The 18,332-nt window shown below is 41.3% G+C and overlaps 2 protein-coding genes across 2 annotated transcripts; one reads left to right on the top strand and one right to left on the bottom strand.

Moving 5' to 3' along the window:
- Positions 1-239: 239 nt before the first annotated feature.
- On the bottom strand, positions 240-8,148 carry LOC106093627 (rRNA methyltransferase 3, mitochondrial). Its single transcript, XM_013260733.2, has 3 exons — positions 8,037-8,148; positions 6,651-7,722; positions 240-440 (listed from the first exon to the last, which is right to left on the bottom strand). Exons 1-3 carry the CDS (start codon positions 8,131-8,133, stop codon positions 278-280), a joined length of 1,332 nt encoding a protein of 443 aa, XP_013116187.2. The 5' UTR covers positions 8,134-8,148; the 3' UTR covers positions 240-277.
- A 190-nt stretch (positions 8,149-8,338) lies between these two features.
- LOC131994050 (UPF0389 protein CG9231) lies at positions 8,339-15,714 on the top strand. Its single transcript, XM_059360187.1, has 3 exons — positions 8,339-8,443; positions 8,504-8,673; positions 15,341-15,714. The coding sequence occupies exons 2-3, from the start codon at positions 8,504-8,506 to the stop codon at positions 15,540-15,542; spliced, it is 372 nt and encodes a 123-aa protein (XP_059216170.1). The 5' UTR covers positions 8,339-8,443; the 3' UTR covers positions 15,543-15,714.
- The last annotated feature ends 2,618 nt before the right edge of the window (positions 15,715-18,332 follow it).

Below are 18,332 nucleotides of genomic sequence, written 5' to 3'. Positions count from 1 at the left end.
AAACAAAAAAAAAAAAAAAAAAGCAAAACAAAACACAATTTTAAAATTATCTTTTAATTTAACAATAACTTTGAAAGAAAAACTGTGTTATTTTTTAAATATGATTTTTTTTCTTTATTTTTAGCTTTGGTTTGTTATCTCTTTCATAGAGTCCTTTATTCCCCATACATGAGAACCGTGAAAAATGAAAATCACAATAAAGAAAAATAAAAGCCCCAAAATCAAAAACATGAAAACAATTTGAATGAAAATAATTTCTCATATATTTATCTTAAGACTAAGACTTGGATGATAGAAGAGTCTCTTCGTCGGCCTTGAGTATCGATTTACGCAACTCAAACAGAATCAATGTAAGGGCTGAGGCCACATTTAAGCTATCGCAACCTTCGGCTATGGGTATATTTAAGCAACTTCCTCTGGGACCCACCATTGACAAAAACCTAAAATTAGAAAAGGAAGTACATCTAATATAACGAATAAGTTGACAGGCTTACTAAAACAATGTGAAAAAATATAAAAAAGGGGTTAAGTTTCGAGCGGGCCGTATCTAACGTACCCATCATAATAAGTACTAAAAAAAATAGTAAAAATGTGCTCGGTTCGGCCATGAATCGAATCTTGGAAACCCACCATCATCGGAGGACACAGCAGCCCAGATTGTGCTTAGAAATGCCTTGTGCACATTTCGTTGTAACCACATTTTCATGTGGAGTTGGCGATCCTTGCCAAGCTCCTGTAGGTGAGCAAACTCGTTCCGATCGCCGCGGGAACAGGTTGCCCATTGGTTATTTAAAGGCTCCAATAACTGGCCTTGTCATATCGAGCCTTGTAGGCACTCAGTATTTGGGCAAGAGCCGGTGCCAACCGACCTCTTACTAAGACTCTCTGCTCGATACCGCTGATCCGCTACCTGTGGACGCGCCCGGTAGCTCGCAGCTAAGCTTCTCGTGACAGCAATGAACACCACACAGATCGGACCTCAATGTTCCGGCTTGTGTAGGGCTTACAGCTATCCCGCGCCGGATGCACATTTCGTACCAAATTTTTGCCACATCATGCAAACATGGAGATAAAATCTTGATATAAATGTAAGTATAACGTTCGAAATGTTTGTTAAGTGCAGTCAATATCAGTCTTGAATATTCAGCTACTAAGTAAATTGTAAAAAAGTATGCAATTCAAAAAAGAAATGGAAATTTTTATTAAAAATTTGCTCGTTGGCAACGCAACTGAAGTTGGGTTGCTATCCATAATCGATCCCTAAGGCTTTCAGGAGCTATATCAGCTTATAGACCGATTTAAATCGTGCCTTAAGCCGGTTGTTTGGAGTCATAACAGAACATTTCGTGCGAAATTCCAGCGAAATCGGATAACAATTGCGGCTTACCGGATCTTAAGAAGCAAAACCGGGTTGTTGTAGCAGTGTGTTGTATAGTGAGGCGGCAGCCCTAGCCGATCAAGAACTCCATCGGGTCAATCCGGTACGTACAACCGGCTGCCATGGTATTGAGCATAACCGGGTGATCAGGGGCCGAATTACAAGTACAACCGCCTGCCATGGTATTGAGCATAACCGGATGATCAGGGGCCGAATTACCGCATACGTGATCGAGTACGCTTTTGTATCGAATGAGATTTCGTCACGTATCGAATGGATGTATTACCGCACTCGAAGGCTGTCGTATCGAAATTTTTCAAATGGCTACCATTATTTTTTGCATTAGAGTTGATTTGAACATATGTTTGTGGCAAATCAAAACAACACAAATCACAATTAACATCTACCAGGCTTTTGTTAAAAATATGAATTTATTGAAATTTTTGGAAACCCTATGCCTGAGTAGTGGTCAGCTGATCATTTCTCTCGTTTTTCTGGTTTATTGACTGCCTTTAAGCGTTGCTGTTGATTCCCGTTTGCTATTACCGATAATGTAGCGATGTACATAGCTAATGGGTTACCGTATAGAATTGTTTTTAGGTCGTTCGGTTCACGTTGGGCGGCGCTATTTATTGATGTTAAGCTGTTTCCTGGTGTTGCATACTTACCGACAGGTGATTTGGACGACTTCGAGAGCTCTCATAAAGATCTTTTTTTTTCTAGGTATGCAGGAGTTGTTGTCCTTGGAGATTTAAATTGTAATCTCTTTAATATTTCTAGAGCAAATTAATGTCGTTCTTTTTGTACGAGATATAACTTAAGTTTGGTTCACAACACTAGACCTACACATTTTGATTTAAGGTGCCGGTCTACTCTTCTTTAATTGATTTAATGTTAGTAACCTTTCTTTAACTTCTTATTCGGATCAAGTACAATGTCCCTCCGTTTCTGACCATTCTCTTATATTTCCATCTCTTCCATATAATTTTCAGCAGCCACCTGAGTTTTTTGAGTTTCGTGACTACGAAAATGTTGATTGGCTCAGTTTGTTTGCCTCTTTGCAAGATTTCGACTGTTATGCAATCTTCAACGCCAGGGATGTTGATACTAAATGCTCACTAGTTTCCTCTCTCCTTGATAGTATGTTCTCTTTTGTTCCTACAGTCAAAAGAAGGATACGCGATTGTAATGACAAGTGGATGGAGTCTGGGGAGATTGTTCTTGCTAGGTCTCTAAGGGATTTGTCTTATTTTGCATTTCTATCTTGCAGATCAGATGAGAATTGGAAGACGTATTGCAAGTATCGGAACAAGACGCAGTCCGTTATTCGTCGGATAAGACGCAACCATTTTTCTAAAATTTTTGGGGTACCTTGATGCGACTGCTATGTGGAAAGTTCTCAAACATTCTGGATATGTTGGTGATGATAACATCAATGATGATTTTGATGCGAACAAAGTTAATGAGTTTATGGTTGAAGGTGATGGAACGCACGCTGATAGATCTCAATTTTCAGGTGATGGAGAGACAGATTCTTCCTTTTCGTTTTGCTGTGTGAATGAGGTTGAATTTATGGAAGCTAAAAGTAGGGTGAAGTCTGGGTCAGTTGATGTGGATGGTATTTCAATGCGTTTTGTCAAGACCGTTTTTCCTTATGTTTCCGATGTTATTTTGGATCTGGTTAATTTTATTCTGATGTCTTCTTCTTTTCCCTTGGCTTGGAAGATTGCCAGGGTTATATCGCCTATTTGCGGCCTATTTCCATACTTCCTGCAATGTCTAAGATTGGTGAACACATAATGAAGAATCAGCAATCATCGCAGCTTCGAATACACGATATGCAATATGCTTTCGCCAAGGACTCAACACCACTCATTTGTTGCTTAAGCTAACAGATTCCATCCGAGTGAATGCCAATAACGGAAAACGCAGTGTAATGGTTTCTCTTGACTTGCCAAAAGCCTTCAATTCTATTAATTTTGTTCGAATACTTACTAAATTGCGTGATTTTTTCAATTTTTCTACATCTGCCTGCAAACTAATGCTTTTTTACTTAAGTAACAGATCTCAGTTTGTGGTTCTGAGTCTGAGCAAACTCAAGCATGCTCTCTCTTCATTGTGGCGTACCACTAGGTTTTATCTTGGGTACACTTTTGTTGTTGTTGTTGTAGCAGTGTGTTATACACTGAGGCGGCAGCCCTTGAAGGATTTCATCGAGTCAATCCGGTACGTACAACTGGCTGCCTTGGGATTGTGGGTCCACTTTTATCTATACTTTAGGTGAATGATTTGCATCGTTTTCCTTCTTGTAGGAGTTGTGAGAGGTTTATGTTTGCAGATGACATTTTCGTGCTGTTTAATGGCAGTGCTACGAAACTTAATATTTTTGAGAATGATATAAACTGGGTTTTGGGCAGGTTTGTTAACTGGCCTTCTGTCAACTCTTTAATAATAAATTCCTCCAAATGCAAGGCTCTAATGTTTGGAAGATATAATACCACATCTCCTAACATTTTCGTTGGAAATTCTGAGATTGAGTTTGTCGACCGACATAGATGTTTTTTAGGTACCATATTGATGCCTTGTCAGGGAAATGTATTCTTCTATTGTTCACCTACTTATTCTCTGTTAATGTCTCAGATACTTTACGGTTTGGAGGTTTTTTCAGGTACTATTCAGGCTAAATTTACAAAATTGAGGCGAATTGTGAATTCCGTTGTGCGGTTTGTCTACAATGTCCGAAGACGAGATCGTATATCTTGTTTCGTAATCTTGTTTAAAGGGTTTGTCGAGTGTAGGAATTTACGACTTTTTCATAACGCTTTTGCTAATATTAGACCTGGTCCCCTAAGGAGTTTTTTTTTTGTATTCTCTCGGTCTACATATATGCGAGATCACATGCTGTTAGCGAGATGCTGCAACCGACTGCTTCATGAGTTACGCATATTTTCCCATTCCAACTCTCTCTAATCCAATACTCTCTTTGTTTTGATATTCAAAACTGCATTATTTTTTATTGATTTGGAAATTATAGTTCTTGTGCACTGTGTTGGACCACTTTCTATTTATCGCTGTCTTCCATTTGGATTTCTTTTATCTTCTTTATTTTTTTATGGCTGGGGAGCCAAATATTAGCTAAATGTAATAAATTATCTCATTATGTTAAGATAATCATGAGAAGCTAAGTGTTTTTATTGAGCTCCGTGAAAAATTAATTAAATATTAAAATAAAGTAGTGTATCGTAGTCCGATCTACGAAATTTTTGCGCTGCTGTCATCTGCCTAATAAGCTAATTGCATCTCGTACTTGGATACCATATTTATTTCGTGGTATTTTGTTCCCGTCTCTGCGCTCTTGTTGTTGTTGCTGTGTGTTGTCTCGTTTTCCCGGCATTTCATTTGATTTGTTTTGCCATTGTTCACCTTGGAATCGTGGTTCCTGCACCTGTTGAACATGTTATTCCTAAAAGCTGGAAGTGTCCTGTTTGTGGCAAAATCATCACTCGTGGAGTTTACAGTATTGGGTGTGCTGGCTGCCCCAATTATTACCACTCTAAGTGCGTCAATATTTCTAGTAAGGAAATCAAAACAAACAAGTCGTTGCAGTTCACCTGTAAGAAGTGCAGTGGTGATAAAGCCGGTTCTGCGCGTTACAGTTGTGTTGCTAATTCCACCGTTTTGAGGGGTGCATTATCCAATAGCAGTTAATTTGCTAAAGAACGTGCCGGTGATGCGCGTTCCAGAGGTGTCGGTAATTCCAGCGTTTTGGGGACAACATTATTCAATAGCAGTCAATCTAATTCTGTTGACGCCGTGCATTCTCAGAGTGGTGCGCTTGGTCTCCTTACTGGTTTGCAGAGTATACGTGTAAGCCCGTCTGAGCAAGCAGCAGAAGATCGTCTTAGTTGTATTCGTGGGCTTTTTGATGACTTTGTTGAGTCCATGAAACAAAAATTTGATGAGCAGATGCAGAAATGTTTACAGGATTTTCAAACAATGGTGGATGGTATTGTTGCTTCCTTTCGAAGTGAGTTTATTGCTTCAATTCAGAAAGTCAAATCGGATGTTCTTGTTTGTCACCAAAATATTGCCAATGTTGATGCTAGGCTGTGTGAGAGGATACGACAATTGGAGCAGTTTAATGTGGTTCAGCAAAGACGTCTCAATCGCGCGGATATTCTTATTAGTGGCATACCGAGATCAATTACCAGTCTGCGTGCCCGCTTGTGCGGAGTGCAGGTTACTCCCAGTGATACAATATTTATCATTGCTGTTATATTTCTGGTGGTAGGATGGTGCTGGTCAAGTTCACTTCCGTTTATTCCAGGGATTATCCACCTGTTTTGGGTCGCGGGCCACAGAGATATCCCAGGGAACTATGAAGCGGACGAGCTTGCGAGACTAGAAACTACCCTACACATTCCAGGGATACTGGAATCTGCGGGTATGACTCTAGCGATATGTAAGCAAAGTTTGATGGATGGTCACAAGAGGGGGCTGTGAGGGGGGGGGGGGGGGGGGTAGTCCCTCAAGCGTCCTCCTAGCACTGTTACTCTGGGGATGCTCAATAAATTGACGGAAGAAAAAAATGGCTCAAATCTTCGTATCAGTGACAGTTACGGCTCGGGATAGCTGTGAGACCACACAGGCTGGAACATTGAGGACCATTGTGTGGTGTTCAATGCTGTCACGAGAAGCTTAGCTACGAGCCACTGGGCGCGTCCACAGATTGCGGATAGTGGTATGCTCTATACGAAGCAGCTGCAACGGCAGTCGCGGACAATCAGCGGTATCGAGCGGAGAGTCTCAGTGAGAAGCCGGGCGGCACCGGCTCTGCCACAAATACTGAGTGCCTATGATGCTCGATATGACAAGACGAGTTATTAGCGCCTTTAAATTACTTGTTTAAATAACTTGTTCCCGCGGCGATCGGTCCTTTGGACCGGAACGAGCTTGTCCAACTACAGGAGCTTGACGAGGACCGGCAGAATGTGGCTACAACAAGACCGCCAAAATGTGGCTACAACAACAACAACAGTACCAAAACTTCTATCGGAGTTCAAGAGTGACTTAACAGTAGATCACAGCTTGGCTACACCGGTTCCTAAGTTACATTGCTCCAAGTGTTCGAGCCTCAAATTATGCTTGCTGATTACTCTGTTTATTTCCATATTCAGCCCACTAATGCTGGGGTTAGTGGACCGATCATACTATGGTGGTGGATATACAATACTAAAGTACATGCTGTATTTATCTCTTGTTATGCACTTACCTGTAGGCTGCTTCCGAAACACCATGAGTCTCACCACCTATAATTACCAGATTGTGTGATCCAGTCTTCTCAATACTACAATACTCCGTTATATTAGATTCTTTAGATTTAAGTCTATCTATATTGCTTTCAGCTATAAAAACACAACAATCATGTGCCACTTCTGGTGGTATCAACATTGACAATTCTTGCCAATCGATATTGTCTCGAATGGGGACACGAAAATGTCCACCACAACCTCCACGCAAGGCTTTTGACTCCCAGGGATCACAACAACCTTTGGTAACTATAATCTGGAAGCAAGGTAAGGCAGCACAAGTGCGTATAATGCTACCCAAATTATTAGGTTCTCGAATATTATCACACACCACGGTGAGAGGCAATGGGGCAGTTAATTGCTTTGCAATGTAGTTTTGAGATGGTCTTTCAAAGAGTGTCATTACTCCAGGCGGGGTTGTTAGGGTGGACCATTTTTTCATATCATGGTGCGGTACTTTGTAGATTTTCATTTGGGGAAATCGTTTAAGGGCTTCTACCACTTCTTGCTTGATGTCAGCCAATTGATCCTTTTGACTAAATAAGATTGTGTTTAACTTAAGGCCACACACCAAAGCATCTAGAATTAAGCGACGACCTTCTACCACAATCTGACATTGTTTGTCCCGTCTCTTTTTCGATCGGGCTGTTATCATTAGCGTTGTAAGTCGGGGATCATTTAAATCTAGTTTTAAGTATTCCAAACCCAATTCGGTATCCTTAATAATTCTCGATTTAGATTCACGCTCTTCACGGGTTTTTTTGGGTGACACCAGGGATGGAGTTGTTGGTTGGGCAGTTTTTATTAACTCCCTCTTGTATTGCTTGGGAAGATTTGGAATTTTAGACTTCATTAATACCTCTTGTGCATCCACCGGTTCGTACTTGATGGATGACTGTTCAAACAGACTAGATTCAATTTTCATAGCTTCATCCTCCTCATGCTTATAACGTTTCTCGTATAGACTCTCTTTGCTGGAGTGGGAACATAACTGCCTTGCCAATTCATATGTATAACGTGCTTTTGTTTTATTTGCTAATGATTTTAACAAAATATTTAACATTTTTTTTTTTTTTTTTGGACTTTAATCGAAATGGCAGAGTACGACTCTATATGCCAGGTTGTACTTCCGAAGTTGGTGTCCCCACCAACTGTAAATTAAAACACGTGTATTAAAAATACAGAATTGAAACCAATGTACAGTTATAACTGTACTGTGTATAACGATGACTAAGCATCGAATCCCGAAGCGTCCGCTTCAGACGAATTCTAAATGCAAAGTGTAACATTTTTAATTGATAAAAGTTAAACTTTAGGACTTTTCAGTTTTTCTAGTGCGAATAACACACCTGACCTATTGGACAGGGGTGGGAGTTTAAAAACACTCACTTTGTTTAGCAAAACCTTACAATAAAGCGCCAGCGGCGAACGAAAATTTACAAACATTAGAACATGTTTCAGAAGAAGAAGTTTTCGAATAGATTTGACTTAAGACTTTGTCACTTTTCCATTTATTTTCTACCTACGTATGTTTTGTTTCTTGCTAGTGTTGTAACTGCTGGAGTCAAACATACTTTGGAAATTTTTTTGTCGTCGTCATCCTGCATTGTGATTTGTCGCTCAACCTGTTATAACTCAAACACCAGCTGTTTGCGGTGCTTTCATTTTCAGCTGTTATCTGTCCGCTTAGTTTGTTTTCTATTGTATAATTTTCATCTGACCAACTAACATCTCTCGGGAAAAGCAGCAGCCAGTGGTATTTATTCCAGAATCTTTGGGAAGCGTTTTAATATTAATTCAGTTTGTTACTTTTTAGATGTTCCTTCGTTCCATAAACCAGTCGGGCTCTCTTGTGCGTCGTTTCATTGGCACTAGTCAAATACGCAGGCAGGGAATCAACAACCATGAGCCCAACAATTTGGAAAAACGTTTCTTGGTATGGACGGGGAAATATAAGACCATCGAAGAAGTACCAAACTTTGTGAGGTAGGTGTATTTTAAAGGATGAGCTATCATCAACACTTTCGGGAGCATTATCTAGCAGGTTTCAAATTTCCCCTATATGTACCAGTAAAAAGAATTTTCGATTAAGTTTGAATCTTAAGTCCAATATCGATCTCACAAGAGTGTTGCTTAGATCCATGACTCAGAATTTAAAATAAATACCGTTTTGGAGCTCTTATAAGTTGCTATGACGAAAATGTTGCATATATATACATATATATTGCTGTGTATATGTAGCATCTACATGTTATTTTTAGGGTAGCTTAATTGAATAAATCAGTTTGGGGGTTTTGTTTCTTTATGAATGTTTGAGATTTCTCATACTTGCATATAGTGTGTGGAAATCATTGCAAATGTCATTAAGATCATTAGGAATTATTTGATGCTCACACTTGCAGCTTTTGTTTAGCAAAGTTTTAAGAAAAGTTTAAACTTCGATTATAGCCAGCCAAAAATAAAAACTGAGAAATCTTGTATATTACCCGGCACGTTATAACTATGAGCACCACATAGGCCGAAACTGTGAGCTCCAATCTGTGTAGTTTTCTTCGTTATCATGAGAAGCTTAGCTGGGAGCTACCGGACGCGTTCACAGGTTGCGGATATCGACTCCAACTGCAGTCGCGGACAATAAGCAGTATCGAGTGGAGAGTCTCAGTGAGAGGCCGGGTGGCATCGGCTCTTGCTTAAATACTGAGTGCCTATGATGCTCGATACGGCAAGGCGAGAAATTGGCGCCTTTAAATAACCAATGGCAATCTGTGACCTATTGAATAGCAGTAAAATAAGAAAACTATCGAAAACAATGACATTTTAAAATGCTTAGCCCATTACCAGAGACCTTTCTACGCTTATAACTGCAAGCCGTAGAAGACTCCAATATACATGCCTAGGTACGATCCTATAGCAGTGACTACAGATGGTCTGTAGTCTTGCAATCCCATGGCAGCCGGGTGTACGCACCGGATTGACCCGTTGAGATTTTTCATAGGCAAGGGCTGCGGCCTCAGTGTAGAACACAACAACATCACTTGCTGTCTGAATCAAAAGCTTACTTAGTCCTGATACCCTCTTAAAAAGACCCCAGAATCCCAGGCAATCAGCGATTTCCAGAGGAAATTCTCATTGAGGGGTCAGGTGGCACTGACTCTTACTTTAATACTGATTGCCAATGATAATCGCAATGACAAGGCGAATTATTGGCCACCTTAAATATCCAATGTTGTTGTTGTAGCAGTGTGATTCTGTTGAGCATCAAGACCCAGGAACTCTGCGACTAAGATGGGGTGCGTCCACAGGGATCTGGGTCTGAGTCGAGTGGGTCTGGCTGGGCAGTTAAACAGGTGACGTGTATCGTGCGGTCCCTGGTAACACTCGGGACATACATCTTGCACGTCGGCATCAATCCTTGATCTGTAGGAGTTGAGGCGGCTGCATCTGCCGGAACGTAATTGAGCCAGAACTACTCTGGTTTGCTGGGGGAGGTCAATTTCTTCGGGTGCAATGGAAGGCGGACGTTCTCCAAGGACTATATTCACCCGGTAGCCATTTACCGCATCTGCATGAGTGTTGTCTGCAAATTGCAAATTTTGCCCATGAACATTCCACTAAGGAACAGGGGCAAACTTCTCACATATCAATGAGTGCAGTCCGATTCAAGTTTAAGCTCAATGATAAGGGGCCTCCTTTTTATAGCCGAGTCCGAACGGCGAGCCGCAGTGTGACACCTCTTTGGAGAGATGTTTTACATGGCATAGTACCTCACAAATGTCGCCAGCATTAGGAGGGAAAAACCACCGGTGAAAAATTTTTTTTCTGATGGTCTCGCCAGGATTCGAACCCAGGCGTTCAGCGTCATAGGCGGACATGCTGACCTCTGCGCCACGGTGAGTGTTGTCTAGACCTGCTTTATATGCCGCTTGATATAGAGGTTCTCTCTTGTAGCGCTGAACCTCATGCTCTAGATCATGTAGATCTACATTAAGGCTTCCCAGAAGCCTTAAGGTAGATGTCATCAATGTGTGGGGGCCTGATGCCATGATCGTACAATCGTCCACATATGATACGATCTCTATTCCGTCTATAGGGGGTGGAATGGGGGATAGGTAGAGGTTAAACAGTGTCGGATATATCACCCCACCTTGGGGAACTCCCTGTTCCACTCTACGGTGCTTTGACTTCTTAATCCCTAAATTCCTTGACTGGCGACCACACAGATAATTCGCGACCCAGCGTTTCAGGCCTGGCTGGAGGGACGTGTTGGCGATGTCCTCAAATAATTTGGCATGGCTGACCGTGTCGAATCCCTTCGATAGGTCCAGTGCCACGAGGACCGTCCTATCACATGGCCTAGGCTGCTTGAAGCCACGGCAAATTGTGGTGGCTGTCCATCTGCTCGGAGACCACGAATGCGGCGAATGACTCTCCTCCTTGCCCTGTCACTCCCGGGATGCACAATAAATTGAATTGAATAAAGTGACTAAGGTCCTGTCATCCCGTCTAGCGGGGTGCGAGAGTGAATTAACAGTAGACCACAGTTTGCCTAAACCGATGACTAAGTTACATTGCTCCAAGTGTTTCAGCCACAAATTCCGCTTATGTTCCAGATTCAGCTCGCTGATTCTGGGGTACCACGCTCTTCTTCGTGTACCACTGCCTGCACCGGGAAATAGGGCCGCACTTGGGGTATTCGACAGGCTGGTATAAAAGCGGGAGGCCACCGTAGCGCAGAGGTTAGCATGTCCGCCTATGACGCTGAAAGCCTGGGTTCGTATCCTGGCGAGACCATCAGAGAAAATTTTCAGCGGTGGTTTCCCCTCCTAATGCTGGCAACATTTGTGAGGTACTATGCCATGTAAAACTTCTCTCCAAAGAGGTGTCGCACTGCGGCACGCCGTTCGGACTCGGCTATAAAAAGGAGGCCCCTTATCATTGAGTTTAAAACTTGAATCGGACTGCACTCATTGTTATGTGAGAAGTTTGCCCCTGTTCCTTGGTGGAATGTTAATGGGCAAAGTTTGCAGTTTGGTATAAAGCGAGCGTCTGCTGCGTTAATTATGTCAGTTCACTGAAGCAGCGATTGGTATACTCTCTGAAGCCAGCCGTCCGGCGCTCAGAGGTTATGAAGTCGGGTGGTCGGTCGATGGTGAGAATTATGGGAAGGTGGTCTGACCCCAAAGAGATGACGGCTTGCCAGGATACGTCACTCAGGAGATCAGGGGATTCAATGGAAATGTCTGGCGAGCTGCTGCACCTCCTCGTAATCTTAGTGGAGGCATCCTCATTCACCGTGGATGCTCTGCCAAAGCTATGCCACGCTGGTCGTTACCTAGGGGAGAATGCCATGAAGTGTAATGTGCATTAAAGTCCCCTAGAACCAGACTCTTATGACCAGATAGTAAACCACTTATGTCGGGGTTGTAAGCTTGGCCATTAATTGGGACACAGTAGTACCGAACCTGACTGCTATCCCCATGCACTCCATGTAGGGGTCACGAGCGACACGCGCAGACGCAGTCGAGATGGGTTTATATTGCTCGAAATGGTGTATTACGAAGGCCAAACTCCCATTTCCATTCCTTGAGCGATCCTTACGTAGCACATTGTAGCAGTGTGTTAGGTACTGAGCCCTTGCCGATGAAGGACTCCATCGGGTCAATCCGGTACGTACAACCGGCTGCCATGGGATTATGTTGTTATATGGTTCCAAGGCATGGGTATATATGAAAGCAGACGAGGCAGTGCTTGGAGTGTTTGAGAGAAAGATTCTTCGTAAAATGTATGTACCCTTTGCCATTGATGGAGAGTATCGGCGTCGTATGAACCACGAACTGTATGAGTTGGTTATCCCCTGCTGGCGACATTTGTGCAGTACTATGCCATGTACAAAACTTCTCCCCAAAGCGGTGTCGCATTGCGGAACGCCGTTCTGACTCGGTTATAAAAAGGAGGCTCCCTATCATTGAGCTTAAACTTGACTCGAACAGCGCTTATTAATATGTGAGAAGTTTGCTCCTGTTTGTTAACGGACTGTTTGTTCATGGGCAAAGTTGCATTTGCATGAAGTCTTTTGAAGGCGACCACTGTGGCACACGCAAACCGGGTCGACCAAAAGTTCGATGAAAGATAAAGCGGTGAAAGGCATATCGAAACTTTAGATTTTAGAAGATTTTAGAAGAAGCGCATAAAATCCAAGCTCATTGAACGCTACTCTAAGTTCGGCTAATGGGACAAATGTTCCGTCATAGCCAATGAAGGTAATAATTTAATGGTTTGGATTCCAAATGCTTTTGTGGGTATAAATGTCCTCTTAAACCCCATTTTCCTCTAATTGTATTCTAAGAATCTACTAGGTCCAAATTTGTACCGGTCTCCCGATTTAGGGTCTTAGGTCTAGAAAAGCCACATTTATTATACGATTTGGCTGAAATTTGGCACAACGAATTGTGTTAAATTCACAGATATCTGCGTAGAATATGGTTCAGATTGGTCCATATCTTAGTATAGCTCCCATATGGGCCAATTTCCCGATTTAAGATTTGAAGCCCATAAAAGCAGTATTTATTAGCCGATTTGGCTGAAATATGCCACAACGAGTTGTGTTTAGATCTTTGTTATCTGTGCCGAATATGGTTCAGATCGGTCTATATCTTAGCATAGCTCCCATATAGACCGATCTCCCGATTTAGGGTCTTAAAAGCCGTATTTATTTCCCGATTTCGTTGAAAATTGACACAACGAGCTGTGTTTAGATTTTTGAAATCTGCCAAATATGGTTCAGATCGGTCTATATCTTATCATAACTCCCATATAGACCGATCTCCCGATTTAAGGTTTTAAGCCTATTAAAGCCGTAATTATTGGCTGGCGATTTGGCTGCAATTTGGCACAACGAGTTGTGTTTAGATCTTTGATATCTGTGCCGAATATGGTTCAGATCGGTCTATATCTTAGTGTAGCGGTTCACCCAATAGCTTGACCCCAAACTTAACACCAGATTCGGATTTTTGAGTTATTATAATGGTACATACAAAAATAAGCTTAAATCGGTTAAGCCATCTTCGACCCAAGATCGGTTTATATGACAGCTATATCAGGTTATGAACCGATTTGAACCATACTTGGCACACTTGTTGGATATCATAATAAAATACTTCGTGCTAAAATCCATTCAAATCGGATAAGAATTGCGCCCTCTAGAGGCTCAAGAAGTCAAGACCCAAGATCGGTTTATATGACAGCTATATCAGGTTATGGACCGATTTGAACCATACTTGGCACAGTTGTTGGATATCATAACAAAACACGTCGTGCAAACTTTCATTCCAATCGGAAAAGAATTGCGCACTCTAGATGCTCAAGAAGTCAAGACCCAAGATCGGTTTATATGGCAGCTATATCAAAACATGGACCGATATGGCCCATTTACAATACCAACCGACCTACACTAATATGAAGTATTTGTGCAAAATTTCAAGCGGCTAGCTTTTCTCCTTCGGAAGGAAGATCAAGAATATACATACTTTATGGGGTCTCAGACGAATATTTCGAGTAGTTACAAACAGAATGACGCAATGAGTATACCCCCCATCCTATGGTGGAGGGTATAAAAAGAAAGAAAGTGAGCAATAGGCTACTATGGCCATCAGCATCAACCTGGCACGGGATAATTGTGAGCACCACACAGGCTGGAATAGCGAGGTCCGATCTGTGTGGTGTTCATTGCTGTCACGAGAAGCTTAGCTGTGAGCTACCGGGCATGTCCACTGGTTGAGGATAGTGGAATGCTCCATATGGAGTAGCTGCAAAGGCAATCGCGGACAATCAGCGGTATCGAGCGCAGAGTCTTAGTGAGAGGTCGGGCGGCACCGGCTTTTGTACAAATACTGAGCGCCTATGATGCTCGATATGACAAGGCGAGTTATTGGCACCTTTAAATAAGCAATTGCTACCGTGTTCCCGCGGCGATCGGCCCTTTGGAACGGAACGAGTTTGCTCACCTACATGAGCTTGACGAGGATCGCCACCTCCACATGAGAATGTGGCTACAACAACAACATCATCCGCAATTACTTTTTGGGCAACCCAATAGTTTTTCGCTTAGGTTTTATGACGAGTTGTATGGTGTGTAAGATGCCAGCGGCTTCAGCGGTGAAAATTGAAAATTGAATATAAAATTAAGAATAGTCCGTTGTGGTTAACAACGGCGTAGGAAGTAATTTCGTCTTTTTTAGAGACTTGCTGCTATATTTGGTTAAATTTTTTTTAAATCCCAGAATATTGTTGTGGACACAATCGTTTAAGAGGAATAGAGTCCTTGGTTTCCTTTTTGCTATTAGCATTTTTGAAACGTCGTCCTTAATAACATTCATACTATTGGGTTGCCCAAAAAGTAATTGCGGATTTTTTAAAAGAAAGTAAATGCATTTTTAATAAATCTTAGAATGAACTTTAATCAAATATACTTTTTTTACACTTTTTTTCTAAAGCAAGCTAAAAGTAACAGCTGATACAGATACAGAGTCACAAGCTGTGAAAAAATTTGTCAACGCCGACTATATCAAAAAAATCCGCAATTACTTTTTGGGCAGCCAATATATTGCCGAAGTGTTATCTCCAACTAATATTTGTTTTGGTAATTTTCTTTTAGTCGCGATGTAATGGAGCGCACTCGCAATAAAGTTCGCATTCGTCTGGCCAACATTATGATGGCTCTTACTGTGGTCGGCTGTGGCATTATGGTGTATAGCGGCAAGGAGGCAGCTAAACGTGGTGAGAGTGTCACCAAACAAAATCTAGATTGGCACAAACAGTACAATGAGAAATACGCTAATAAGGAAGCTAAGGAATAAAAATTTACTGTTTGCAAAACCAAAAAAAAAAAAAAAAACAAAGTGCATATTTTTGATAGATATTAATGGTGATCTTTGCAATGCATATAACGCGGTTCCTCCATCGATATTTAAATGTTTCCTTTTTTTCGAATTTTAAATAAATTATAACAAGTGTTTTATGGAATACAAATATCATAGGTCATAGATTTTTGAGAATATCATAATACAGCAGAACAACCGGTTTGTTGGGATAAGCTCGGCATTTTGGAACGAGTGAAAGAATTCCAGTAATTTTGTGAAGGTAAATATGATATTTCCTAGAATAAGATTCGATTTCTACAGCATATTAACACTTTGAACGAAGAAGAAATATGAAACGACTTTGTCTGTCTCAAAGCAGAACAATTTGATCTTCAGACAAAAATTCTCAAACTTTCAGTTGTGGAATTTATGTCAACTTATGGAAAACCATGGATAAGATAAGCATTATTATTGGACTTTATTACGATCATTTTGGATAGTTTGAGCGGTTTAATCACTGTTGATGTCGACATTTGAACTAAACTCTTGTCTATATCACGGCAAAAAGTTTGCTACAAAACCAAGCGAATTGCGTTAATCGTTAATTGTTTGCAAAATTAAAACAAAATAACACTTGTAATTTCCGTATTTGTAATTTATGGCTCCGTAACGGTGACGAATTATACCATAGCGGGCATATCAACCCTGCAATCATTGGCAATGCGCCAGATGAAGGAGTGATATCGGCAGAAAAGGAGAGAGGAGAAAAGTCTATTCCGCAGAAAGAGAAAGGAAATGTTGGGTACGACGTTGGTGACGAAGAGGATACCGCAGAACCAATTCTTGATGAGGGTTTAGAATGTTTACCTCCTAGTCAGAATGAGGTCCAAGTAGCAGTGACCCGACTAAAGAACAACAAGGCAGCAGGAGCCGTCGGGTTACCCGCTGAACTATTTAAGACCGGAGGCGACATGTTAATAAGGCGTATGCATCAGCTTGTCTGCGCCATCTGGCTAGAAGAACGCATACCCGATGATTGGAACCTCAACACACTATGTCCCGTACACAAGAAAGGAGACAAGACGGAATGTGCCAGCCACAGAGGAATAAGTCGCCTCCCCATCGCACACAAGATACTCTCGGCAAAGTGCTGGTAGCCGCCCTAGTCCCAAAACACCCTCCAAACGGAACACACTTCCACATGTTTTGTAGGGTATCAGCAATGCACATACTTTTGAAACAAAGCTTAAAAATTTATTTTCTAGCTCTTCGTAAAATTTAATGTTTTATTGCAAATTTTGCCCATGAACATTCTACTAAGGAACAGGGGAAAACTTCTCACATATTCACCAATGAGTGGAGTCCGATTCAAGTTTTTTTTTTATTAATTAAATTTTATATTTATTATTGTTAAATTTTGTATTTATGTTTTCTAATTCGAATGTAGATTTTGCATTTTTTTATGTTTTCTAATTCGGATGTAGTTTTTGCTTTTTTATACCCACCACCGAAGGATGGGGGTATATTCATTTTGTCATTCCGTTTGCAACACATCGAAATATCCATTTCCGACCCTATAAAGTATATATATTCTTGATCAGCGTAAAAATATAAGACGATCTAGACATGTCCGTCCGTCTGTCCGTCTGTCTGTTGAAATCACGCTACAGTCTTTAATAAAAGAGATATTGAGCTGAAATTTTGCACAGATTCTTTTTTTGTCCATAAGCAGGTTAAGTTCGAAGATGGGCTATATCGGACTATATCTTGATATAGCCCCCATATAGACCGATCCGCCGAATTAGGGTCTTAGGCCCATAAAAGCCACATTTATTATCCAATTTTGTTGAAATTTGGGGTAGTGAGTTGTGTAAGGCCCTTCGACATCCTTCGTCAATTTGGCTCAGATCGGTCCAGATTTGGATATAGCTGCCATATAGACCGATCCTAAGAATTAGGGTCGTAGGCCCATAAAAGCCACATTTATTATTCGATTTCGCTGAAATTTGGGACAGTGAGTTGTCTTAGGCCTTTCGACTTCCTTCGTTAAATTGGCCCAGATCGGTTCAGATTTGGATATAGCTGCCGTATAGACCGATCCTCCGGTTAAGGGTCTTAGGCCCACAAAAGCCACATTTTTTATCCGATTTTGATGAAATTCGGGACAGTGAATTGTGTAAGGTCCATCGACATCCTTCGTTAATTTGGCTCAAATCGGTCCAGATTTGGATATAGCTGCCATATAGATCTATCCTCCGATTTATGGTGTAAGGCCCATAAAAACCACATTCATTATCCGATTTTGCTGAAATTTGGGACTGTGAGTTGTGTTAGGCCCTTTGACATATTTCATCAATTTGGTCCAGATGGGTTCAGATTTAGATATAGCTGCAATATAGACCGATTTCTTGATTTATGGTTTTGGGCCCATAAAATGCTCATTTATTGTCTGATGTCGCCGAAATTTGGAACAGTGAGTTAAGTTAAGCCCCTTGACATACTTCTGAAATATCGCACAGATCGGTCCAGATTGGATTGGATATAGCTGCCATATAGGCCGATATCTAGGTTTTAGGTTTTGGAGCGATAAAAGACGCATTTATTGTCCGATGTCGCTGAAATTTGACACAGTGAGTTTGGTTAGGCTCTTCGACGTCCTTCTTCAATTTTGCCCAGATCGGTCCAGATTTGCATATAGCTGCCATATAGACCGATCTCTCGATTTAAGGTTTAGGGCCCATAAAAGAGGCATTTATTGTCCGATTTCGCCGAAATTTGGGACAGTGC

Source organism: Stomoxys calcitrans, chromosome 1 (genome assembly GCF_963082655.1).
Source record: "Stomoxys calcitrans chromosome 1, idStoCalc2.1, whole genome shotgun sequence".
NCBI lineage: Eukaryota > Metazoa > Arthropoda > Insecta > Diptera > Muscidae > Stomoxys > Stomoxys calcitrans.
The sequence above is the reverse complement of the archived record's forward strand: the minus strand, read 5'-3'. Positions and strand labels throughout refer to the sequence as shown.